General features: G+C 65.0%; 3 protein-coding genes across 3 annotated transcripts; all 3 read right to left on the bottom strand.

The window, feature by feature from the left end:
• Positions 1-383: 383 nt before the first annotated feature.
• RBM28 (RNA binding motif protein 28) lies at positions 384-8,623 on the bottom strand. The gene is given in 19 exon segments (XM_061467183.1): positions 384-541; positions 1,040-1,139; positions 1,436-1,547; positions 1,550-1,688; positions 1,762-1,836; positions 2,597-2,731; positions 3,435-3,596; positions 3,694-3,758; positions 4,413-4,548; positions 5,225-5,298; positions 5,370-5,479; positions 5,613-5,694; positions 6,461-6,655; positions 6,854-6,919; positions 7,009-7,101; positions 7,247-7,322; positions 7,403-7,479; positions 7,557-7,724; positions 8,473-8,623. Coding segments are annotated over 19 exon segments (2,115 nt in total). The 5' UTR covers positions 8,600-8,623; the 3' UTR covers positions 384-418.
• Positions 8,624-9,439: 816 nt separating this feature from the next.
• PRRT4 (proline rich transmembrane protein 4) lies at positions 9,440-14,888 on the bottom strand. Its single transcript, XM_061467097.1, has 4 exons — positions 14,761-14,888; positions 12,798-13,218; positions 12,548-12,709; positions 9,440-11,922 (listed from the first exon to the last, which is right to left on the bottom strand). The coding sequence occupies exons 2-4, from the start codon at positions 13,216-13,218 to the stop codon at positions 9,638-9,640; spliced, it is 2,868 nt and encodes a 955-aa protein (XP_061323081.1). The 5' UTR covers positions 14,761-14,888; the 3' UTR covers positions 9,440-9,637.
• A 729-nt stretch (positions 14,889-15,617) lies between these two features.
• IMPDH1 (inosine monophosphate dehydrogenase 1) lies at positions 15,618-24,700 on the bottom strand. Its single transcript, XM_061467235.1, has 15 exons — positions 24,615-24,700; positions 23,388-23,486; positions 22,662-22,710; positions 22,116-22,217; positions 21,742-21,816; positions 21,528-21,614; positions 20,779-20,866; positions 19,804-19,943; positions 19,181-19,271; positions 18,423-18,506; positions 18,158-18,301; positions 17,324-17,435; positions 17,122-17,241; positions 16,964-17,047; positions 15,618-16,129 (listed from the first exon to the last, which is right to left on the bottom strand). The coding sequence occupies exons 1-15, from the start codon at positions 24,632-24,634 to the stop codon at positions 16,108-16,110; spliced, it is 1,317 nt and encodes a 438-aa protein (XP_061323219.1). The 5' UTR covers positions 24,635-24,700; the 3' UTR covers positions 15,618-16,107.
• Between the last annotated feature and the right edge of the window lie 221 nt (positions 24,701-24,921).

Below are 24,921 nucleotides of genomic sequence, written 5' to 3'. Positions count from 1 at the left end.
TCCGGTAACCCCAACCCCCGCCTGGTGCAGGGACCCCAAAGCAGGGTCTGAACCAGGGGCTCACCAGGACACGGGGTCACACGAGGTCACATTTGAGCTGACTCAGACCCGGGGGGTTCAGCAGCCACCAACACTGGGACACTGGGGGACACAGGGACAGGAAGGGGCACAGGGGGATGTGGGGGGATACAAGGACATGGAAGGACAAGAGGGGACACAAGGACACATGAAAGGTGATGGGGGGGGCACATAAGGGGACACATGGTGGGAGGGGCACACGAGAGGACACAGGGACCTGAGGGCACCTTTTATCTTATCCTCCAAAAGCTTTATATTAAAATATACTTCAATACTTTTACACAGTGTGGGGGGGTGGGGGGAGCAGCACCCATGGGGGGGTCTGGGTGCTGGGGGGGTCTCAGCTCTCGAACCACTTGCTCCTCTTGGCTGTGTGTGGGTCACTGCCCAGGATCTTCCTCTTGTACCGCTCCACCAGGGCATTGAACCGGGCCTCAGCTCCCCCAGGGCCCTCCCTGCGAGCCTGAGGTGGGGGGGTGAGATGGGGGGCTCCAAACCCCCCCCATCACCCCAAATCCACCCCCACCCGACATGGGGGCTACCAAGCCCACACCCCCAATCCAACCACCCAAGAAAGGGGGAGCCCCAAATGCCACATGAGGTGGGGGGAAGGGTGGGGGTCTCCAACCCCCCCCCCCCCCCCCCCCGAGTCATGCCCCCCTATACCCGAGGTAGCGGGGTCCCCAAATCACCCCCCTCAGAGCCACCATGGGTATAGGGAGCAGCACAGGGGTCCCCAAGCACCCGCCCCTCACCCATCCAAGGGGGTAAAGGATGGGGGTCCCCAACTTGCCCCCAATCCCCACAGAAGGATGGGGATCCCCAAATCCATGCCCCCACCCATCCAGTCCCATTGGGGCTGCAGGGCCAGGGGAAGGGGGTGAGGAGACCCCCCCCCTGCACCCACAGTTAGGGGGACATGATACCCCAAAAGCACATGGAGGGGTTGGGGAGTCCTTACCTTGGAGGGGGGAACCTTGTGATTCTCTTTCCTCCTCTGGGCTTTGGCCTTAGGCTGCTTCTGCTTGGGGGCGGGCTTCACCTTTCCCTTGTCCCGCTTCCTGGGGGCAGGGAGCAAAGGGGCACCCGTGGGTGCTCAGTACCCTCCTGGGTGCCAATATACCCCCATGGGTGCTGCCAACCAGCACCCAGAGGGGATTTGGGCGCAGGAGGGGAGGGGGAAGATGGGGATCCCTCAATGGGGCAGGAAGAAGGAGGGAAGAAGAGGGAGGGATTAGGGAAGAAGGTGACAAAGAGAAGGAAGAAAATGAAGAGGAGGAGGAAGATAAGGAAGGGGAAAGCAGATGAAGGGGGAGAGGAAGAGGAAGGGGGGAAGGAAGAAGGGGCCCCCCCATACCTGATCTTGGGCCCACGGTGTGAGGGCAGCGCCAGCACCTTCCTCCTTGTGGACCCATCCGGAAGCGTCACCCTCCCCGCGTGCGGATCCGTGCGGAACCCGGACCAGGGCTGGGGGGGCTCCCGGGAGGCCGAGGGGGGGCCTGGGGGTCCTGCCCCCCTTCAGGGCACCCCTCTTCCCCGTGGGGCTTCTTCTGGGGTGCAGCCGGTTCGGGGGTTGCTGCTGCCGCCGCTTGCATCTGCTTCAGCTTGAGCTGGGGGGGCAAAGGGTGAGCAATGGGGATGGGGGGATGAAGGGGGTGACCCAAAAGGGTGGGGGGCACCCACGAGGCTGCGCTGGGTTCGCTGCTCCTTCAGCTTCAGCTTCCGCCGGTCCTCGAGGGAGAACTCCACGATGGGGCGCTGTGGGGCAGGAATGGGGGTGAAGGGGGGGTGAAAGGAGGGGTGAAGGGGGGATAAATGGGAGGGAATGAACAGGGGGGTAAATGGGGGTGATGAATGGGGGAATTATCAATGGGACAGGATATGAATGGGGTGATGAACACGAATGGGGGACACACAAATGCGGGGCACCCACCTAGGGCTTGGGGGGATAGATGGGGGAGCACATGGGGAGACCCCCTTGGGGCCCTATAGGGCAGAGTGGGAGGGCATGGAGGGGCCCTGCTGGTGGGGTGTACTTGGGAGGGCACAGGGGTGCAGGGAGAAGGGGGGCTAAGTGGTGGTGGGTGTAAGGATCTGGATGGGATTACAGGGGTGTGGAGGGTTGATATAGGGGTGCTGTGAGTGGTAAAAGGGTGCTGGGAAAGATATAGGAGCGATGGGATGTTATAGTGGTGCAGGGGGTTATAGGGGCAAAGGGGGGCAATAAAGGTGCTAGAGGGTTACAGAGGTGCTGTGGAGAAGGATTAAGGTTACAGGGGGCTTACAGGGATGCTGAGGGTGATATAGGGGTGAGGGGGGTTATACGGGTGCTCTGGGTGGTTATTGGGGTGCAAGGGGGATATTGGGGTACTGAGGTGGGCTATAAGGCTGCAGGGGGTTGGTGACAGACAGGACCTCTTAAGCCCCCTTAGGTAAAGTGCAGGGTCTGGGGGGCTGTGGATGCCCCGGGGGAGTTCAGCGCCCCCTCCGCCTCCCCCCCCCCCGGCAGTGCCCCCACCTTGTGCGCCCCGAAGAGCCGGGGGTTGTTGTTGATGCTGCGCAGGGCCCCCAGCGCCTCCTCGTGCGTCCCAAAGCCCACAAAGGCGAACCCCAGAGACTGCCCCTGGCCCCGCTGCTCCCGCATCACCCGGCACTGCAGGGCGGGGGGGACAGGGGGGAGATGCGGACACATGGGGGGACAGCCAGAGCTGCTGCACCCCCAAACCCACCCTTGGGGGGACACAGAGCACAGGGGACACTGGGGGGACATGGATGAGGGGGGAAGGACATCCACTACCTCTGCACCCATCACCCCCAAACCCGCCGAGAGGGGACACTGGGGGGGGATGACACCCAGAGCCTCTGTACCCCCAAAAACCCATCTCAGAGAAGACATAGGGGGACATGGGGAGACACACCAAGCCCCTCTGCACCCCTAAAACCCACCCCAGTGGGGACAGAGAGCACAGGAGCACATGGCAGGGGACACAGGAGGCACACTGGGGGAACACCCACCTCCCCTGCACCCCAAAACCCACCCCACAAAGGACACATGGGGGATGAACACTGCCTCTGCCAGCAAACCTACTCCCATGGGAGACACAGACCGTAGGAGAATTCTGGGGGGGGACACAAAGAGGGGGACACCCACATCCCCTGCAACCCCAAAACCTCCCCCAGAGGGTACAGGGGGGATACTTGAGAGATACCCACATCCCATGCACCTGCAAACCCACCCCAGAGAGAACACAGGGGGGACACCCACTGATTCTGCCCCCCCCCCCAAACCCCTCTCCCAGTGAGGCCCCAGCACACAGGAGCACATGGAGGGATCCCTGGGGGGGGGGGGGTCCCACCTCCTTGATGCAGGGGCCCTTGCCCCCCCCCCCCAGGAGGCGGCGCAGGACCTGGCGCAGGCGGGTGCTGTCGATGGCCTTGGGCAGGTTGTGGATGCAGAGCCGGGTGCGCGACACAAAGATGTTGGGGTCCCGCAGCTTCTGCGCCTTCAGCTCCTCAAACTGAGGGGGTCAGGGGGGGTCATGGGGGCCCGTGGTACCCCAAAACAGGGGGCGGGGGAATGGGACACACACAAGGTGCTGCAGGGGTCACACTCACCCGAGCTCGCTTGGCCATGTCAGCATCGCTCACCCCCTCAGCTGCTTTCGTCCCGGCCCGGATCACTGCGGGGCGGGGGGAATGCAGGAGGAATAAAAGGGTTTGGGGGGTTAAAAAGGGAGATGGGGGGTGGGGATAAAAGGAGTTTGGGTTTGGGGGAGGCAAAAAGGGGGACTGGGGAGGTAAAAAAGGAGGTTTGGGAAGAGAAATGGTGGTTGGAGGGGCTCAAAAGGGGATTTGGGGGGGGCAAAAAGTGGGTTCAGGAGTAGAAAAAGGGATTGGGGGGCGCCAAAAAATGGGGTTTGGATGGGTCAAAAATGGGGTTTAGGAGGTCAAAAAGGTTTTGGGGGAGCAAAAAAGGCAGTTCCAGGGGCCAAATAGGAGGGGTTTGGGGGAAAAAAGGAAGAGGGGGCAAAAGGGGGTTTAGGGGGACCAAAAGAAGGTTGTGGGAGGGGCAAACCCCGGGTATTCTGAAGGGGGAAAAGGGGGCTCAGGGGAACAAAAAGGGGCATTTGGGAGGCAAAAGAGCAGTTGGGGGGGGGGGGGGGGAGATATGGGGGAGGCAACAAAAGGGGGTTTGGGGATGTAAAGCCCAGGGATTTAGGTGAAAAATAATGGGATTTGGGGTCACAGAGAGGGTTAGGGTACAAAAAGCTGGTTCTGGGGGGCACAAAGTGGGGGTCACAGGAGTAAGGGGGTGCTTGGGGGTCCCCACTCACAGCCCTCCCGCGCCAGGTAGAGGTTCCGGGTCCCCGCTGGCTTCGGCTCCTTGCAGCCCCGCAGCTTCCGCGCCTCCTCGCGGGTCACGGCCTGGTCCATGCGGAGCAGGCGCCCGTCCAGGCGCAGGCCCCCACCCTGCACCGGTGGGAACCCATTGGGAACCCCACAATAGGGGGATGACCCCCAGAATGGAGAGGGCCCCAAAGGTAACCCCTGAACCTACAGGGGTGGGATGGTGATGCTCCAATCCCCGATGTCACTCCTGGGGGGTCCCTTATTGCCCTGTGAGGCCCTTTGTCACCTATGGGGGTTCCTTGACATCCTGGGGAGGGGTCCTTTGTCACCCTGTTGGGAGTCTCTGTCACCCTAGGGTGTTGCTTATTGCCCTAGGGTGGTCCCTTGTCACATTGGGGTGGCCCTTTATTGCACTGGGGGGGGGGCCTATTGTTGCTCTGGGGGGTTGTCACCCCACAAGGTGTCTTTCTGTTAAATGGGGGCAGTCCCTTGTTGCCCTGAGGGAGTTCCTTATTATCCTGGGGGGGCTTTCATCACCTATGGGGGTCCTTGTCACCCCAAGGGGGGTCCTTATTGCCCTGAAGAGGTCCCTTGTCACCCTGGGGGGGGGGGGGCCTCATCATCTATGCGAGTTCCTTGTTACCTCATGGGGTCTTTTTACTGCCTTGGGGCGCTGCTTTTGCCACCAGGAAGGAACCCATTGTCACCCAGGGGGTCCCTCATCACTCCAAGGGGGTCCCTTTGTCACCTATGGGGGTCTCTCATCCCCCGGGGGGGTCCCTGTCCCCCCTCTCACCTCCCCATCGCCCTGAGCCGCATCAAGGCACTTCTGGGCAGCTTCTTGCGTCTGGAACTGGGCGAAGGCACAACCTGGGGGGCAGAAAGGGGGTTACTGGGGGGAAACAAAGGGGGTTCCCCCCTCCAGTGCCCCCCCCCCTTACCTTTGGAGTGCTCGGTGTCGGGGTGCAGCACCACTCGCACGTACTTGAGCTCCCCAAAGCGCTGCAGCAGTGTGCCCAGTGCCTCCTCCTCCGTGTCAAAAGACAGGTTCCTGGGGGGGGGGACGGGACGGGGGACAGGAGTGGCTGTCAGGGGGGGACATGGGCCCCCCACATCCACAGTGACCCCCCCCCAGTGGCAGGGAGGACCCCAAAGTGTGCTCCCCCCTGCACTGCAGCGCTCACCTGATGAACACGGTCCTGCCCTCACCCACATCAGACGGGGGGGCACCCCCCCGGCCACAGCGCTTTTTAGGTGTCTTCACAGCTGGAGATGGATGGGGGAGGGGGGTTGGGGGGGCACTGCTGAACCTCCCCAGCGTGGGAAGAGCCCCAGAACCTCAGAGAGACCCCCCTGGACCCCAACATGAACCCCCCTAAATCCCATGGAGAAATCCCCAATCCAATGGGGAGACCCCCCCCATACTTACAGGGGAACCCCCAATCCCATGGAAACACCCCCAGACCCCTGGGTAGCACCCCGCAGATCCCAGGGGCAACTCGTCAGATGAGACCCCCTAGATCCACTGGGAGCCCCCTCCAATCCAAGGGGAAACCTCCCCCAGATCCCGACGGGATTTCCCACCCTAATCCCAGTGGAGTCCCCTCAATCACCAGGGAACCTCTAAAATCCCAGGGAAACGCCCCCCAAATCTCCAGGACAGGCCCCCCAATACAAGAGGACCCTCCCCCCAGTCCAAGGGAACCCCACCAGACACCCAGGATACATCCCACCCCCCCCAAACCCCCATGGCAGCACCCAAATCCCAGGGGAGTCCTCTCCAAACCCCCAGGGATTCCCCCAAGGGACTGCCCCATGATCTACTGGGGAAACCCCCAAACCCATTGGCAGCCCCCTAAGGGAAACTCCCCCTGATCGCCAGGAACCACCCCCCTCAAGCCCAATGGCAGCACACAAATCCTAGAGGAACCACCCCTAGACCCCCAGAAGAGCCCCCTCAATCCAAGGGGAGCTCCCCCACCCTCCTCTAACCCAGCCACTGCCACCCTCATCCACCCCGAGCAGAACACACCTTCATCCTCCTCATCATCATCCTCTTCCTCATCCTCATTCTCCTGCTCACTGTGATCCTCGCTGCCTCCATCATCACCTTCTTCCTCCTCTTCTTCTCCCTCTTCCTCTTCTTTTTGCTCCTCCTCCTTTTCCTCCTCATTCTGCTCTTCCTCCTCCTTCTTCTCTCCACCCCCACCAGGTTCCTCCTTGCCCCCTGCACAGCACCAGGTACCAGCAGTGACCATCACCCCAAGTAACCCCCAGTGCCCCCCACAAAGGCCACCAATGCTGTTCAAACACCCCCAAAACCACTCGGGGGAGGGTCCCCGGTCAGGCCTGGGGGGGGGGGTGTTGGGGTGCGCAGGGTGGGGTTTGAGGTGCTCAGGGGGGTTATGGGGTGCAGGACCCTCACCCTGGGTCCCCTCTGTTGCCTGGTACTTGTCCTTGGCCACAGCCCAATCCACAGCCACCGGCCGCCCTGGGGAGGCAAAGGAACATGGGGGGACCCCATGAGTACCCCCCACTTCTGAGAGACCCCCCAAAGCCTCCTCCTCCGCTCCCCCAAACCTTTAATCTCCTTCATGTTCATCCCCCGAAGTGCTTTGGTTGCTTCCAGCACGTTCCTGAGCTGCACGAAGGCGAATCCTCGCATCTTCCCATCTGCCGAGAGCCTGGAATGCTGCTCCGAACCCCCCCATGCTGCTCCAAGTCCCCCCAGCACCCCCCCACATCCAACCTGCCCTTTGGGGGGGGGGGGGCATCACCCCAAAACCCACCCCTATGAGGCAGGGGGGATGGGATTTACCTGCCTTCTTGGGGATGTTCACCTCCAGCACAGAGCCATAGGGCGAGAAGAGATCCCTCAGCTCCTCCTCTGAGCACTGGGGGTGGGGGGCAGGGGGTGAACTGGTGGTCCCCAAACCCACCACCCCTCCCAGGCTCTCTCAAGACCCCCCCAGACCTTGAAGCTGAGGTTGCGGACGATCAAACGTGCTTTCCTGGATGCCGGCCGGGGCTGCTTCGCCTGCTGGGGGTTCCCTGTGGGGGGCAATGGGCATTGAGAATACTCAGCTCCCCTCTGGGGGTGCAGGATAGGACCGGGGACCCCCTCTCACCTCCTGCCTCCTGCACTGCCCCCCCCCGGGGGGGTTTCTGCCCCCGGCGCCGGGCGGGAGTCACGGTCAGGCGATGGCTGCCCCATGGCGGGGGCTCCTCAAGGGCTCTTTGGGCATCCTCGGCCAGGGAGAAGGTGACGTAGCCAAAGCCACGGCTCCTCTGGGTGCCTGGGGGGGACAACGGGGGGAGAAAGGGGGAGCCAAGTGCTGACACCCCAAATACTGCCCCTCCTGAACCCCCTTCCTGGCATCCCCAAACTGGGGGTCACAAATGTGACCCCCCCATTCAACAGTCCTAGACAATGGCTCTGGGGGTCCCCACGACCCCCAAATCCTGTCCCCCCCAAATTCCTGCCACACAGTGTCCTCTGGGACCCCCCCAATAAACAGGTCTCAGGACACAGCAGCATCCCTAAACCCTGGTCCCAGACCTCTGTAGCCCCCCAACCCTGGTCCTGCCCCCCCCCCCCCAGCCCCTGGTCCCAGCACCCCAAATGCTGTCTCTGGGTCCCTCTTTGGTCCAAGCCCTGCTCAGCACCCACCAGACCCCAGCCCCAGGCCACTCGGCCCCCCAAAACCCTGGTCCCAGAGCTCGGCCGCATCCCCTTCTCCAGCCCCCTTGAAGCCCCTCAGCCCATACCCATAGCCGAGTCCCAGCCCTCCTCCCTTCCCCTGGTCTCCTTCATCCCCTCCAAACCCCATTCCCAGCCCCCCCCAATCCCCCAGACTCTGGTCCCAGCCCCCTCCTGATCCTAAAACCCCAGTCCTGGCACACCAAAACCGCGGTCTCAGCCACTTTCAGCCCCCCAGACTCCAGTCTTGGCCCCTCTCAGCACCCCCGATCCCGGTTCCGGGTCTCCCAGACCCCAAACCTCACTCCCAGCTCCCCCAGCCGCCGGTCCCAGCCCCCCCGGACCCTTCTCTGTGACGACGAAGCCGCGCCGCAGGGGCCCGATGCTCCCGAAGAGCTGCTGCAGCTCCGCGTCGGTGGCGGCCGCGGGCAGGCCCCGCACCAGCACCGTGCGGCTGCGGGGCGCCGCCATCTTGGACCGCGCAGTGCAGGAGGGGGCGGGACACATAGGAGGCCGGGGGGAGAGAGCGCCCACTGGCGGCGCGGAGGAGAACCGCGGGGAGAAGGATGCGGAGGGGTTTTGGGGGTCCCACATGGGGGGACACACTCCCACAGGGGCTTGGGGGGCATATCCCAGGGGTCAACTGGGGGGTCACGGGGACCCTATGGGGTCTCAAGGGTTCCCATCACAGGGACTTGGGGATCAAGGGCGGTTGGGGGTCCTTGTCCCAAGGGTGGTGGGGATCGTGGGGGTCCCATCCCAGGGGTGTGAGGGGTACCGAAGGTCCCATTATAAAGGCTGTGGGGCCAGGGGGCTCGGGGCTCCCCTACGAAGGGTTAGAGGGGGTCTTGGGTGTCCCATACCAGGGGTCATAGGGGTCGTGGTGGGGTTTGAGGGTCCCACCCAAGGGTCACAGGGGGATTATGTGGGGGTCACAGTGTGGGGGCACTCCCCGTTGTGGGGGTCCCGCGCGGTCACACTCACACCCTTTGTGCGTGGCACTTTATTGGGTACAAGGGGGGGCACCCCCTAATATCCCTCCCCCCAGCGGTTGAGTGGGGAGGGCTTGTTAAAGGGGGGGCCCTGGGGCACGGGAGGGGGGCTCAGATTGTCACCACTTGGGGGGTCTGAGGGGCTGGGAGGGTCCCCAGGGTGTCATCAGCACTTGGGGGGCTCAAGGACATGGGGGGCTCCAGGTTCTTGCTCATACTTGGGGGGGGTCACAGGGACTTTGGAGGCTGCTGGGGGGTCCCCAAGTTCTCATCAGCACAAGGATATGGGGGGGCTTTGATGTCACCCGTATGTGGGGGTCCCAGGGACCTTGGGGGTGTTTGGAGGGGTCCCAGGTTGTCATCAGCACTTGAGGGTCTCAAGGACATGGGGGGTCCCAGGGACCTGGGGGGCAGATGGGGTCTCTTGGGGAGGTCTCCAGAGCACTTGGGGGTCCGAGGGGGGGTCCCAGCCCCACTGGGTGCCCCCAGCACCATGAGGGGGTTTGGGGATGCCCCCCTACAAGTCTATGGTGTCACTGCCCTGTGGGGACAGGAGGGCACTGTCCTGGACCCCTGGGGACACCGCGAGGGCCCCAGTGCCGGAGGAGGAGCAGTGCAAGGCGGGGATGCCGGTGGGGCTGGGTCCTGTGGTGGAGGTGCCAGGACTTGGGGCCATGGTTGTGGCAACACTTGGGGTCGTGGGTGCTCCAAGAGGTGCTGCAGTTGTGCCAAGAGCTGGTGTGCTGCTCGTGCCAAGGCTTGAGGTTGTGGTTGAGCTAACGCTTGGGGTCATGGTTGTGCCAACGCTTGAGGTCATGGTTGTGTTGAGAGCCAGAGTCATGGTGGTACCAACACTGGTGGTTGTGGTTGCACCAACACTTGGGGTTGTGGCTGTACCAACACTTGATGTCATGGTGGTACCAACACTGGGGGTTGTGGTTGTACCAACATTTGATGTCATGGTGGTACCAACACTGGGGGTTGTGGTTGTACCAACACTTGATGTCATGGTTGTACCAACAGGGGTTGTGGTTGCTCCAAGAGTTGTGGTTGCACCAAGATCTGGGGCCATGGCTGTATCAAGACCTGGTGTGCTGGTGGCGCCAGTACTTGATGTCACAGTGGTACCAACACTTGATGTCGTGGTTGTGCCAAGACTTGAGGCCATGGTTGTGCCGATGCGTGTGGTGCTGAGCTCTGGTTTGCTGGTTGTGCTGAGCACCGGTGCACTGGTTGTGGTGGCTGCAGGTGTGCTGGTGGTGCCGGGACTTGAGGCTGCGGTTGCATTAAGACTTGATGCTGTGCTTGCTCCAAGACTTGGGGCCACGGATGCGCCGAGACTTTGGGTCATGTTTGGGCCAAGAGTCGTCGTTACGGTTGGGCCAAGAGTCGTCGTTACGGTTGGGTCAAGAGTTGCTGCCATGGTAGTACCAAGGCTTGAGGTCACGGTTGTCACAATGCTTGGTGTCGTGGCTGTACCCACGCTCGAGGCCAAGGCTGTCCCAGGGCTCGAGACCAAGGTTGCGTCAAGACCAGAGCTCAGGACCCCATCGAGACTCGACGTCAAGGTTGCCCCAAGACTCGACAACGTCACAGATGTCCCGAGACTCGGCGTCAGGGTTCCTTCCACACTCGGGACCGTGGCCTTGCCGCTGCCCCCCACCCTGGAGCCCCCATTGCCCCCCATTCCCAGCATGTTCCACCCCGTTCCCAGCCCATTCCAGCCCAACCCGCCCACATCGCGGCCGATCCCGTGCCGCGCCCCCAGCGCCTCGTCGATGCTGCGCCGCAGGTTGATGGGCGTCGGGGGCACATCGCGGCCGATCCCGTGCCGCGCCCCCAGCGCCTCGTCGATGCTGCGCCGCAGGTTGATGGGCGTCGGGGGCCGGTACCCGGCCGTGGGGTCCCCGTCCCCCTCCGTGGCCTCGGGGGGTGCCCCACCGCTGGGTCCCCCCCCCGCATCCCCGGCTCCCGCCTCGCCGCCCCCCTCCGGCTGCTCCGCGGGGCGCCGCTGCGACATCGGCTTGACCATGGCCATGGCGGCCACCGTGCCCCCCATGGCCACCTCCGCCACCCGGCACCCCAGCTGCAGCCCCCACCACCCCCAGGGCCCCTGCGGCCCCGCTCCCGCCCACCCCACGGCCGCGAGCACCCCGTACACCTGCAGCACGGCGCTGCCCAGCGCCCCCAGCACCCCCACGGCGCTCCCGAGGAGCGCCCCCCCGCGGCAGCCGCCCCCCGCGGGCAGCGCCAGCGCCAGCCCCAGCGCCAGCGCCACGAACCCGCCCCGCGGCAGCAGCAGCAGCGCCCCCGCGCGGCCCAGCCCCGCCACCGCGAGCACGGCGCCGGCCGCCAGCGCCAGGTGCAGCAGCGCCAGCGCGGCCGGCAGGGGGCGCGCCAGGCCCCGCGCCAGCCCCCAGCCCAGGCACGGGAAGGGCAGCTCGAAGAGGAGGCGCGCGCAGGGCGCGGGGAGCAGCCCCCGCCGCTCGTACGGGTCCAGCAGCAGCGGGAGCGCGCGCGCGGCCCCCGCCACCGCCAGCAGCGCCCCCCGCGGCCGCGCCGCGCGCCCCGCGCCCCCCCGCAGCAGCAGCGCGAGCCCCAGCAGCGCCAGCGCCGCGAACACCGCCCCCGCCCCGAACACGTGCGCGGGCCACGCCCGGCCCCACGCGCCCGCGGCCGCGCCCCAGCTGCGGGGCGGGGGGAGGAAGTGCGGGGGCCACGAGAAAGGCGCGGGGGAGGCGCGCGGGTGGGGGGGGCACCGCGACGGCGGGGGGCAGGGGGAGGAGGAGAGGGTGGGCGGGGCTGCAGAGAGGGGAAAGGGGGGGTCAGGGGGGTGAGCACCCGCGCGGGATGTGCACGCCCGCCCCGCACCCCCGTGTAGCACCAGGACACCACTGGGCACCCACCCCCCCCCGGGACACCCCAGAACCCTCCGGGAGCCCCCTGCCCCCCATAAGAGACCCCAAATCACCCCCAGTCACCCTCAATGCCCCCCCGATCCCCCCCCGACTCCCCTAAGACCCCAAAACAACCCCAGTACCCCCCGATCCCACCCTCGACTCCCTTAAGCCCCCCCCTCCCCCGGATCTCTTCCACCTGGGGCTCCCAAACCCTCCAATCCCCCCAGGCTCCCCCTACTCCCCCATTAATCCCCCCAGGAGCCCCCATTCCCCTCCCAGGACCCCCTCTCTTCGATGATGCCCCCAATCCCACCCGGACCCCCCATACCCCCTTTAGAGACCCCCAAGACTCCCCCTAGGACCCATCAACAGCACCCCAGACCCTCCTCAACTCCTCCCCCCCCCCCCCCCCCCCCCGGATCCCACTTTATTTCCCCTCCAGGCCCCCCCTGAGCTCCCATTAACCCATAGCCCCCATTCCCCATTCCCAGGACCCCTCACTCACCTCCATGACACCCAAATCCCACCAGGAACTCCCCCGGATCCCCCCCCCGGACCCTCCAACACCCGCCCAGGACCCTCACCTGGCTCGGTGCTGCCGCTGCCGCCCTCCTCCTGCCCCCAGGAGCCGTTGCCCCCCCCCAGCGCCTCAAAGCTCAACTTGGGGGGCACCGTAGGAGCCAGGGACCCTGGGGGGGGGGAGACACGGACCCACAGATTGGGGGGGGGCCTTAATATTGGGGAGGGGACCCCAGGCCGGTGTTGGGGGGCACTCACCGGCCATAGGGGGGCCCTGCAGGAGGCTGGGGGGGGACGACCCCACTTTGGGGTCCAGCCCCGCTGTCAGGTCAATGGCGATGTCCAGCTCCAGCCCCTTGTGCTTCTCAGATGGGGTGGTCCCCTTTGGGGGGGGGACGCCCCCAAAGCCCCCCATTGCCAATGGGGGCGTCCCAGAGCCCGTCTCGTCACCGGGGTCCCAGCCTGACCCCAATGGGGACAGGCTGTGGGGCTGGGGGGGCGATGTGGGGCGGGGGGGGGGCCGACTTCGCACCTTGATCTTGAAGTTGAGGCCGAGGTTGAGGGACAAGACGGGGGGGGCGTCGCTGTGGGGAGCCCCATAGATGGGGGGCAGGCAGAGCAGGGCCAGCAGCAGGTGGGGGGCAGCGCCCGGCCCCACTGGGGACATCGCTAGAGACATCTGCGGAGGGGGGGGGTGGGGGTGGTGGTTACACGGAGCTGGGCACCGCTATGGGGTCTGCGGGGGACTGACAGCAGCCACCCCACGGCACAGCCAGACCCATGGCACCCAGCCAGACCCGTAGGGTTCAGATAGTCCCACATCACAGCCAGCCCCTCAGGACATAGCCCACCCCATGGCACACTCAACCCCACAGCACGCATCCTACCCTACATCACAGCCAGCCCCATGGCCAGCCCTGCAGCACACGAAGCCCCATGGCGCAGTCATCCCCATGGAACAGCCAGCCCCATGGCACATCATCCACCCCATGGCACACACCCAGCCCCACAGCCCACTGAGCCCCACAAGAACACCCAGCCGTATGGCACACTCTGCCTCATGGCCAGCCTCACAACACTGTCATCCCCGAGGCGCAGCCATTCCTATGGCACACAACCATGGGCAGCCCCACAGCCCCCACAGCTCCACAGCGTTCAGCACCCCCAGCACCACGGGGCCCATGGAGCTCATTGGAGCGTGATGGAACCCTCCCCCCGTGACCTGGTTCCCCCCATTACCTGGGTCCCCCCATGACCCGGTGTGTCCCCCCCCCCGCCCGGTGCCTGTCCCTAATGCGAGTGACAGGAGCTGTCTCTGGTGTCACATCGGCCGAGTCCCGCTGGATGTGACGTGACGGGACCCAGCGGCACCGGCACCGTGCGGGGCCCGGGCCCGGGGGGGGGGAGGAGGGCAAGGGCACACATGGGGTGCGGGGGGCGGGGGGGGGGGCACACCCGCACGTCCCGGTGCAGCACCCACGGGTGACACACACGGACCCCGTGGGGTGCACGCGCGCGAGACACGGGATCACCGCGGGTCCCATGCGCGTGGCAGCACACGCGTGGTTGCGCGCACCCCCCTGCGCTCCCCCTCGCACCCCCTCACCGCGCACCCCCCTTGCACGCGCACCCGCCCCCCACGCTCCCGCCACCGCGTGCACGCGTGGGTGGCCGTGTGCGTGTGACACCGCGTGTGGGTGTGCACGCGTGACAGCGCGTGTGAGCGTGAGACAGCGGGGGGGGGGGCACCCACCTCCAGCACCCCAACACCCCCCAGCACCCCTGCACCCAGCACCCTGGTGTAACGCACCCCAAACCCCTCCACCCTGGGCACGCAGCACCCGCACCGATCGCCCTGCACCCCAGCACTGAGCTCCCCGCACCATGAACCCCGAAACCCAGCACCATGGGCACCCCATCCCCGTGCACCCTACACCACACACCCCAAAACCCCTGGGTACCCCAGCATCCAGCACCCTTCACCCTAGCACCTCAACATCGTGCACCCCAGCAAAGCAGCACCCCAAACCCCTGCACCCAAGGTATCCTGGGCACCCCAATACCCAGCACCCTGCACTCCCGTACCCAGCACCCCAATACCGGGCACCCCATCGCCCTGGACACCCCAAACCCCTGCACCCCAGCACCCCCATACCTGACACACCCCTTCCCCACACCCCCGTCCGTGGAAAGCCCCCCCCCCCCCCCCCCAAGCACCCACCGGCCTCGGCGGCGGCTCCAGCCGCGGCCCCGCTCCGCGGCAGCACCGGTCTCAGCGGCACCGGCCCCTCCCCTCACCTCCCCCCACCCCACCTTTACAGCCCCCCCCTTCTTCACCCTCCTCTTCACCCCCTCCTCCTCATCCTCCTCCTCCGCGATGGACGCGGGCACTAGGACCCGGCGGAGGCCCGCTCGGCTCGGCTGAGCTCGGCTCCGTTCGGCTCCGTTCGGCTCCGCTCGGTTCCTCTCGGTCGCACTTGGCTCCACTCGGCTGAGCTCGGCCCCGCTCGATGCCGCTCGGGTAAACTCGGCCGCGCTCGGCCCCGTTCGGTCGCACTCGACTCGACTCGGCTCCGATCGGGTGAGCTCGGCCCCTCTCGTCTCCCACGGTTACATCGCTCACACTTGCCCCGCTGCTCACACGCGTGGTGATGGTGGCACTGGTACTCATGGTGGCACTGGTGCTGATGGGTGCGCCACTGCAGCTCCCTCTGCCCTCCTCTTCCTCAGCCGAGACATCACTTCTGCCACATGTGGGACACAAACCTGTGTCCTGGAGGACAAGGCCGTGCCCCGGTGTGCAAACATGTGCCATGCTGTGCAAGGCTGTGCCCATGGTGTGCAAGGGCAAACCATGGTGTCCAAACCTCTGCTAGGGTTGCAAACCCTTGTCTCCATGTGCAAACACGTGTCACAGTGTGTAAAGCCATGTCACGTCATGCAAGCCCACCCCACTGTGCAACACCGCTTCGGGGTGACCCAGCTGTCCCCAGGTGTGCGAAGCCATGTCACGTGTGTCACGTGTATCACATGTTTATCACATGTGCCACGTGTGTTCCATGCGACACCCACACCATGGGATGCTCTATTACTTTATTAATACCTGATATAACGGGGTCCCCCTCAGCCTGCTGGGGACCCCTGGGATGGGCAGTCCCTGGATTCTGGATTGGGGGGTCCCTTGGGGGGGGGCTCCCTGGTTATGGGGGGGGTTCCCTGTGGGGGGGACACCCTGAGATGGGGGATCCCTGGGTATGAGGTCCCTGGGTAGGGGAAACACCCGGGGTGGGGGGGTCCCTTCTAGGGGGGTCCCTGGGTTGGGGGTGACCCCTGGGTGGGGATGTCTCCAGGATGGGGGGACCCTGAGCGGAGGGACCCTGAGTGGGGGGTCCTGTGTTCCCCCCAAGAAGGGGTTCAGGGGGGTGCAGCACCCTGGGGCCCCCCCCAAGCACCATGGCCCTGAGGGGTGCTGGGGGGTCGGGGCAGTCCAGCCCATAGTGCAAAGAGCCCCAGAGCAGCACCAGTGATGGTGCTGCTCCGGGGGGGGTGGGTCAGGGGGACCCCATCCTCAGTACAGCCGCTTCTCATATCTGCGGGGCAGAGATGGGGATTCGGGGGGGTGGGTGTGCGTGTCATTCAATCAGCCAGCCAATGAGCAACCAGGTCAGCATCCTGCCAATCTGCATCCCAACTATCTGACCAATCATAGCCAAACAGCATCCTGACTGATCACCCAGTCACCCAACGAGCATTCTCACCACCATTCAACGAACAAATGAGCAACCTGGTCCCCCAACCAATCAACCAACCAGCAGACAGGACAGCAACCGGTCAACCAGCATCCCAACCAGCTGACCAATCACAGCCAACCAGCATCCTGACTAGCCAACCAATCAGCATCTTGGCCAGCAATGAACTGACCAACCAGCATCCTGGTCAACCAGCCAACCATCACCTCAAACAGCCAATCACAGCTAACCAGCACCTCAACCAACCAATCAGCAGCCACCCAAACACAAGAAGCCCCGGCCCCACACCCAGACCCCAAAACCCACTGCAGTATCTCAGGGGGCCCAAGGTCAAGCCCCCGAGTGCCCCAGGCTCTCCCAGTCAGGACCAGTACTCCCAGCACAAGGGTGCACCATAGCTGGGGGGGCTTGGCAATAGGGTAAGGAGGGGGCTGGGAACACCGAAACTTAGCAATGGGGGAGACTGGAACCCCCAGTAGCTCACACTGAGGCAATGGGGAGGAGCTGGGACCCCCAAACCCCAGCACAGGGACACTGGGACCCCCCCAGTACCTGAGCAAAGGGTAGCTGGGACCCCCCATAATCTAAAACTGGGATCACTGGGTGCCCCGCCCAACACGTGTAACCCCACACCCCATATCCCCCCCAAGCTCTTCCTTTGTCCCCTCTCCTTACGAGTGGAGCCCGTGGACGCCCCCCTCAAGCTGTGCTGCCATAGTCCTCCTCTCGAACTTCAGCTCCCCCGAGTACATCATGGACCTGGGGGGGACTGGGTGGTCAGTGGGGTCGGGTACCCCCAAACGCCCCCCCTCCATGACCCCCCCTCAACCTACCGCAGCACTGAGAGGCTCCGGGCGCCGATGTCCTGGCACCCATGCTGGATCCCGGCAATCAGGTACGGGATGAAGTGATGGATGGAATTCTCTGGGATGGGGCCGGATGGGTCCCCCTTGCTATGGGGTGACATGGGGGGGGGTAATAAGGGGTGTTCAGGGTGCAGGGACCCCCCCGCCCCAGACCCTCCCTATGATGTACCTGTGGTGGTGGCCAGCGGCTGTGTCCTGGTGCGGTGACAAACGGGTGGCATCGCGTGGGAGGAATTCAGGGGGGGGGTCGGTGGGGGGGGTCAGGAGGGAGCCCAGCATCACTGTGGGGGGGACATGGGGGTGTTAGGTATGGGAGGGCAAATGACACAAGGGTGGGGGGTCAGGGACCCACGGGGTGGAGAATGGGGAGGTTTGGGAGGGGTCAGAACTGAAAAGGGGGGGGACTGGGGGGCAGGGACCCAATGGGGGGCAGCAGGGGGCTACAGGGGGCATCAGGCCCTCCTCAGGGTAAGCTTTGGGGTGGTTACAGCAGGGTCGAAGCCATTGGACCCGCTGGGGAGGCACCAGGGTGGGTGGCGGGGTAATGGTCCCCCTTGGGGTGGGTGCAGGAGGGTCCTATCCATCAACCCCCCCCCCCGGGTGGTCCTAAACGTGGGTGCAGGGGGTCCCCATCCATCAACTACCCTCGAGGTATCCCTCAATGTGGGTACAAGATGGGGTGTCAGGACCCCAGTATGAGCATTGGGGGGGGGGTACAGGGGGTCAGCCCCCCAGGGATGAGTTTTGGGGTGGGTGCAGAGGGGTCTCCACCCATAACCCCCTCCAGAATAACCACAAAAGTGGGTACAAGGGGGTCCCCATCCACCACCCCCCCCCCGGATAACCCCAAATGCGGGTGCCGGGGGGTGATGGGATCCCAGAGGGTGCACGGAGATGTGAGGTCAGCGACCCCATACTGGGCTTTGGGGTGAGTGCAGGGGCGGCCCCATCCATCGCCCCGCCCCGTTTTCCCCGCTGGTGTACATGGACTGCCCCCCCCTACCCGTGGAGGCGCCGAGCGCCAGCGCCTTCACCACGTGGCCCAGGGTGCGGAGGCCGCCGTCGGCGATGACCGGGACTCCGAAGCGCCGCGCGTACTCGGCCACGCGGTAAACGGCGGTGCCCTGCGGCCGCCCGCACGCCTGCGCTGCGGGAACGGCGTCAGCACCCGCACGGGTTCAGCACCCGCAGGGCGGACAGCGCCCAAGGCGGCAGCAACGGGGGCGCTTTGGGGGGGGGTTTGAGGGGCTTGGGGGGTCAGGAGGTACCTTCATGGGTGAAGCAGCCGGTGCCCACCCGCAGCGCATCCACCCCAGCATCGATGAGGTTCTTGGCTTGGGCGGCTGTGACCACTGCAACAGCACAACATGGGATACCCCAACGGGACGCACCGACATGGGACACCCCCATGGGGAGACCCCAACGTGGGACAGCCCCACTGGGGGCAAACTGAGACGGGACACCCTGACAGGGGTACCGCCAAGGGACAACTAGGTGGGACACCACAAAATGGGACACCCTGACATCGGAGACCCTGACATGGGACATCCCAAAGGAGACACTCTTTAGAACAGAACCCATAGGACACCCCCATGGGGACAGACCCAGATGGGACACCTGCAGAGGGGACATCAACATGGAACACGCTAATATGGGACACCCTCATAGAAACACCCCCATGGGGGACAACCCCATAGGGGACACACTGAGATGGGACATCCCCATACCGTGATACCCCTAGCTCGTGGGGTCCACTGCACCCCAATGATCCCCCTGAGCAGCTCAGTGCCCCATGGCACCCCAAAACTGTGCTCAAGAGCACCCCAATACCCAACTCCATGGCATCCCAGTGCTGTCCCTGCCCTTCATCCCAATATTCTGCCCCACAGCTCCCCAGTCCTTATCCCATGATACCCCAATACCGCCCCTGCCCTGCACCCACACTGCACCCCAAACTCCCACCCTGCTCCACACCTCTGGCATCCCTATTCTGAGCCCCACATCACCCCCTCCCCACCCCCCTCACCGGTGCCACCGATGACTGGGAGCTGCGGGTACCGGCTCTTGATGTACCGGAGCATCCCCAGCTGGAACCGGGAGTTCCCCTGGGATGAGTCCTGGGGACAAGGAACAGGGGGCACCCAGTGAGGGGAGGCATAGGGCAGACACATGGTTTTGGGGTGCTGGGCAAGGACAGATTTGGGGTGCTGTGGGGCTGAGAATTGAGGTGCTGTGGGGTTGGGAGCAGGGCAGGGGGAGCGTGGGGGTACAGGGGTAAGGATTTGGGGGGTTGTGCAGGGTATTGGGGTGTCACAGGGTGAGGAGCAGGGCAGTGTTTGGGGTGCAGGGCAGGGGAAGCATTGGGATGTCCTGGGGGAAGGATTTGGGGTGCAGAGTTTGGGATGCTCTGGGAACAGGATTTCAGTGCTGTGGGTCTGGCTGTTGGTTGGGGTGCAGGGCAGGCTGGGGTGCACTGTGTCTCATATTCCCCTCCAGTCTCAGCATTCTTCTGCCATGTCCCTTACTCAGCAGCACCAGGTTGGGATATGGGGTGTCCCCATGTCCCCCCGTGTCTGTCCCTCCCCAGCAGCCCCAGGTCAGAGTGTGCTGTCCCCCCATGCCCGTGCCCCCCCCATGTCCGTCCCTCACCAGCAGCACCAGGTCCACGTGTGCCTGCACCAGCAGGTCCAGCCGGTACTTGTCGTCCTCGCGGGTGCCGATGGCCGCCCCGCACAGCAGCCGCGACCCCGCATCCAGCGACGGGGCACAGCCCGCACGGACCCGTGGCCCTGCCACAGGGACAGGGACACGTCACGGGCGGAGGGGACTCCAAGGGATGGGGGCTGTGGCAAAGAGCCCAAGGGACACACATGGGGAGACATGGAGGGGACACTGGGAGAGGGGGACATGGGGGTGACATGAAGGAATGGGGGGATGTGGCAGCCCCAAGGGATGAAGTGACATGGATGCAACTTCAGGAACAGGGTGACATGGAGGTGACTTTAGGGATGGGGGGATATGGAGGGGACACTGGGGATGGGGTGATGTAGAGAGGACCCCAAGGGTGAGGAACATGAAGGGATCCCAGCAGGGGACTAGAACATAGAGGGTGCCCCAAGGGATGGGGATGGAGGGACATAGAAATGACCACAGGCAAGGGAATGGCAGATATGGAGGGGACAGTGGGGATGTGAGGCATGGAGTGCAAGGTGATGAGGAGTGGACTGTAAGGATGGGGTGACATAGAGGAGGCCCCAGGGGATGTGAGGTATGTGGGACACATCAGGGATGGGGGGATGAAAAGGTGACCCCATGGGTAGGCATGGGTGTCATGGAGGGGACACCGAGGGACAGGAACAGAGTGACAGAGGGAACACCAAGGGATGGGGGGGGGGGGGAGAACAGAGCAGACACTGGGGGTGTGGGGACATGTAGGAGACACCAGGGATGAGGTGACGCAAAGGAGACCCCAAGGAACAGGATGGGATGACATGGAAGGACGCCCAAGGACAAGGATGGGGTGACACAGAGGGGACACCAGGCAGGGAGCAGTGATGGAGTGACATGGATGGGACCCCAAGGATGGGGGGATGCGGAGGTGACCCCAGGGTGCCCCATCCATACCCCTCTTGCTGTGCTCCAGGGCCTTGTTGGCCTCCCTGAGGGTGACCCCGGAAGGAGCCACCACCAGGTCCCGGAGCTTGGTCAGTGCCTGTGGGGACGTGTCTGTGGGACCAGGCACACACCTGACCCATCCAATCCCATCCCCATCCCACTTCATCTCATCCCACCAACCCCACCCTATCCCACCCTGTCCCTGATAACCCCTCCCACTGCATCCCTATGTCCCAACCCATTCAATCCCATCTCCATGCCCCACCTCATCCCGGATCCCATTCCATCCCTGCGTCCAATCCTATCCCTATTCTCCATCCTACCCTCCATCCCACCCCATCCCTGTCCCCGAGACCCATCCCAGCTTCTGATCCCATCTTGTCCTGCCCCTGAAACCTACCCCAGCTTCCCATTCCATCCCTGAGTCCCATCCCAATCCATCCCCACATTCCCCCCCATCCCTGTCCATCCTTGTCCCATCCTACCCCATCCTTGATCCCATCATTCCTGACCCTATCCCTCCACTCCACCCCTGCCCCACATCCTGCCCCCTGTTCCCACTCCTGCCCTGCTCCCCCTCCCAATCTTGCATCCCACATCCCAGCCCCACATCCCACCACCATCTTCCAACCCTCCCAATTCCACCTCACATCCCTGCATCCCACCCCACATCTCATCCTCTTCTCCCACCCCTGCCCTGTTCCCCATCCCTATCCTGCATCCGACATCCCGCCCCGCATCCCTGTGCCCCCCATCACCTGCCCCGGGGCCAGGCTGTGGCTGTCGCTGTCCCGGGGACCTCCGAGCGGCTGCTCTGGGGTCCGGAGCGAGTCCTGAGAGTATTGCTGGGGGGGGGGGGGGGGGGGGGGGAAGGGGGCATCCATGGGTGGGGGACCCTCTGATGGGGGACACCTATGGGATGGTTGGAAGCACCCATAGGGCAGGAGCACACCATGTGGGGGTCCCCCTTACCTTCACCTTGCGCACCTCGCTGGCCTGCACCTCAGGGGTGCAATTGTGGTGGATGATGCCAATGCCGCCCATCAGCTGGGGGGCGGCAGAGGGGGTCAGAGGGGTCCTGCACCCAGAAGCCCCTGCACCCATGTGTGTGACCCCCCATGCTGGGGCCACACCCCCCCCCCATGCCCTGGGGTGCCCCCCACATAACCCAGGGTCCCCCCATGACACCCCAAGGCCCCCCCCCCACTTCAGGGTGCCCCCCCCGGCACCTCAAAATCCCCCCCCCCCCTTCACCCCATGGTGCCTCCCATACCCCAGAGTCCCTCCACCCACCCATCAATGCTCCCCCCCACCCACTCTGGGGTGTTCCCCCCCTCCCCGCTCACCGCCATGGCAATGGCCAGCTCAGCCTCGGTGCTGCCCCCGGCGGGAGGGGACACGAGGGGGGTGCTCAGGGACAGGGTCCGGGTGAGAGCCGAGGTCAGGTCCTGGGGGGGGGGGGGGGGGGGGGAACCACGGATGTCCCTCAATGGGGGGGGCACGGGGACGGCACCACGTGGGCACAGCAACAGCAACATCACTATGGGGGGGGATCACCCGGGGGGGTCACAGGGAGTTCACTACAATGGAGGGGCCAGGGACATCACCTTGGGGGGATCATGAGGATGTCACCCCCATGGGGGTGCCACGGGGGCATCACTGTGGGGTGGAGAGGGCACAGGGATGTCAATGGTGGGGGGACCCCTCACCCTAGTGGGGGGAATGAGGGATGTCACCCTAAGGGGAGGGTCACAGAGACATGTGGGAGTATGGGGAACATCACCCCAATGGGGGTCACAGTGAGAGCATCCCAGTGGGGGGTCAGGACTCACCCCAATGGAGGACATCACTCCAAGGGGGGGTGCGGGGGGGGTGGAGGGGGCAGGACTCACCACCTCATCAGCCGTGAAGTCAATGAAGCCGGGGAGGATGAGGAAGTCACTGCAGGGGGTGATGAAAGGCTCAAGGGGGGCTCACCACGGACCCTCCAAGTGTCCCCCAGCCCCCTCAAACCACCCCAGTCCCACATTGGGGGAATGTCACACATACGGCGGGGCAGGCACAGGGATCTGGGTGCTGCACCCTGACCACATGGCGGGGGCAGGTTTCGGCCTGGGGGTTCTTATGGGGGGTCTATGAGGAGTCTGGGGGGGCCTTGGGGGGGCAGGGTAGGGTCTTGGGGGGCTTTAGGAAGGTCTGGAGGGATCAAAGTGGGATCTGGAGGGGGTCTGGGGGAACCCGGGAGTCTTGGCAGATGTGAGGGCCCTGGGGCAGTCGGGGAGGGAGGGGTATGGGAAGGGCCTGGTGGGGCTTCAGGAGGATTGGGAGGGGTCTGGGGGAGCCAATGGGGAGGTCTACAGGGGCCTGGGGGGGGAGATCTGGGAAGGGTCTTGGGGGGGTGTGGGTGTACCTGGGGTTTGGGGGGCTTATGTCGGGTCTAGGGAGGGTCCGGGGGGGGGGGCAAAGGGCTTGGAAGGTCTGGGGGTGATGACTGGGGGGGTGGGTTGGGGGGGTCTCCGGCTGCCTGGGGTCCAGGGTCGGGGGGTTGGGGTCTCGGGGGGGGGGGGGGGTTGGGATGTTCCGGGGGCTCTAAAAGGGTTCGGGGGCGTCTCCCTCACTTGTAGTTGAGGCCATCGGAGGAGGCGAAGAGCTGCTGCGCCGTGAGCCCGTCCTCGGGCACATATCCCGTGTCGCCGCTGATCAGGTACCCGGCCATGCTGCGGCACGTAGGGACCCCCCAGACCCCTCATGGGCACCGGGACACCCCAACGGGGCCTCCCCGGACACCCTGTGGGCACCGGGACACCTTCACCCGGGACTGGGACCCCACCGGGACCACCCTATAGGGACCAGGACCCCCCAGCGAGCATCGGGACCCCCACACCAGGACGCGCCCGTGCATTCGGACATCCTCTGGGATCTCCCCCGGGCCCGGAGCCCCACCCCAGTTCTGGGACCCCCCAAGCACTGCTCCTCCCTCCCCAGCACTGTTACCCTTACCACGACCCCCCCAGCACTGTGACCCCCCTACCCAGCACTGGACCCCACCCGGGACCATGCCGCCCCCAGGACTGGAACCCCCTCAAAGAGACACCTCCAGGATCCCCCACGGGCACCGGGACCCCCCCCCCCCCCCCGGGACAGGGACCCCCACCTCCCCGGTGCCGGGATGGGTGCCTGCGGGGTTGGGGTTCCCGGGGGGGAGTGTGTATGTGTCACTGGAGGTCCCGATGCCAGGGGGTGTCTGGGGGCTCCCACTCCCACTCGGGGTCTCTGTGGGGGTCCCTGTGGCCCATGGTGCGGGTGGGGGCTCCCAGGGGGGTTCCCGTTCCCGGTGGGGGGAGTCCTGAGGGGCTCCACCGCGCTGCGGTACCGGTTCCCGCAGCAGCCCCGCGTTGGGCGTGGCCTCAGGGGGTGGACGGACACACACGGGCAGGATTGCCGGAACCGGGACCCTCCACATCAAACCCCCCTCTCCATCCTCCCCACTGCATCCCAGTCCCCCCCATCACCGCCCAGTTCTCCCCCATCACCTCCCAGTTCCCCCCCATTGCCTCCCGGTATCGCCCAATCCCCCCCAACCCCTCTAACCCCCCATCTTTCCACTCCCGCCCACTCTCTACCCCCTCCCAGTAACTCCCAGTTCCCCCTCCGCGCCTCCCAGTACCCGCCCAGTACCACTCCGCACCTCCCAGTACCCCCCCACAGCAAACCCCTCCCCAGTGCTACCTCATCATGCCCCATTACCCCCCATATGGGGTCTACTGACGCCCCAGGAGCTCCTCTGTGCTCTCCCCCCATCCCAGTACACCTCAGCGCCTTCCGAGTGCCCCCCCTTCCCGTACCTGGGCTCCCCCTCGCCCATGGCGCGCTCAGCGCCGGAGAGGGGAGGAGCGATGGAAGGCCCTAACCCCGCCTATCTCCATTGCCCCCGCCCCCCTCATTGGCCCCGCCCCCCCCCATCCACGTGCATTCAAGCCCCCAAAGCGCACCCATCACATTCAGGACCCCCCCTTTAACTTTAGGGACCCCCCGCCCCCTTTTTGGGGCGCCCCTTTGGCTCTGGATACCCATTAATGAGGCCTTTGGATGCTGCACGCCCTCTCTATCCAACCTGGGGGTACCCCCCTCTCCCAAACTTGGGGTGCCCCC

This window comes from Pezoporus flaviventris, unplaced genomic scaffold, assembly GCF_033815535.1.
Source record: "Pezoporus flaviventris isolate CSIRO_AGI_PZ_B2104156 unplaced genomic scaffold, CSIRO_AGI_Pfla_v1 ptg000045l, whole genome shotgun sequence".
NCBI classification, from domain to species: domain Eukaryota; kingdom Metazoa; phylum Chordata; class Aves; order Psittaciformes; family Psittacidae; genus Pezoporus; species Pezoporus flaviventris.
This window is presented reverse-complemented; position numbering and strand designations above follow the sequence as displayed.

Bases quoted from the DNA above. Each gene is read 5' to 3' on its own strand.
- PRRT4 (XM_061467097.1), bottom strand. From the start codon at position 13,218: ATGTCTCTAGCGATGTCCCCAGTGGGGCCGGGCGCTGCCCCCCACCTG. The intron at 12,710-12,797 runs GTGAGTGCCCCC...CCCCCCCCCCAG, and splicing joins GCAGGGCCCCCCTATGGCCG to GGTCCCTGGCTCCTACGGTG. The intron at 11,923-12,547 runs GTGGGATTTGGG...CCCTCTCTGCAG, and splicing joins GGGATCCGGGGGAGTTCCTG to CCCCGCCCACCCTCTCCTCC.
- IMPDH1 (XM_061467235.1), bottom strand. From the start codon at position 24,634: ATGGGCGAGGGGGAGCCCAG. The intron at 21,615-21,741 runs GTAAGGGGGACC...CCCCCCCCCCAG, and splicing joins GCGAGGTGCGCAAGGTGAAG to CAATACTCTCAGGACTCGCT. The intron at 19,272-19,803 runs GTGAGGGACGGA...CCTTGTCCCCAG, and splicing joins ACGTGGACCTGGTGCTGCTG to GACTCATCCCAGGGGAACTC.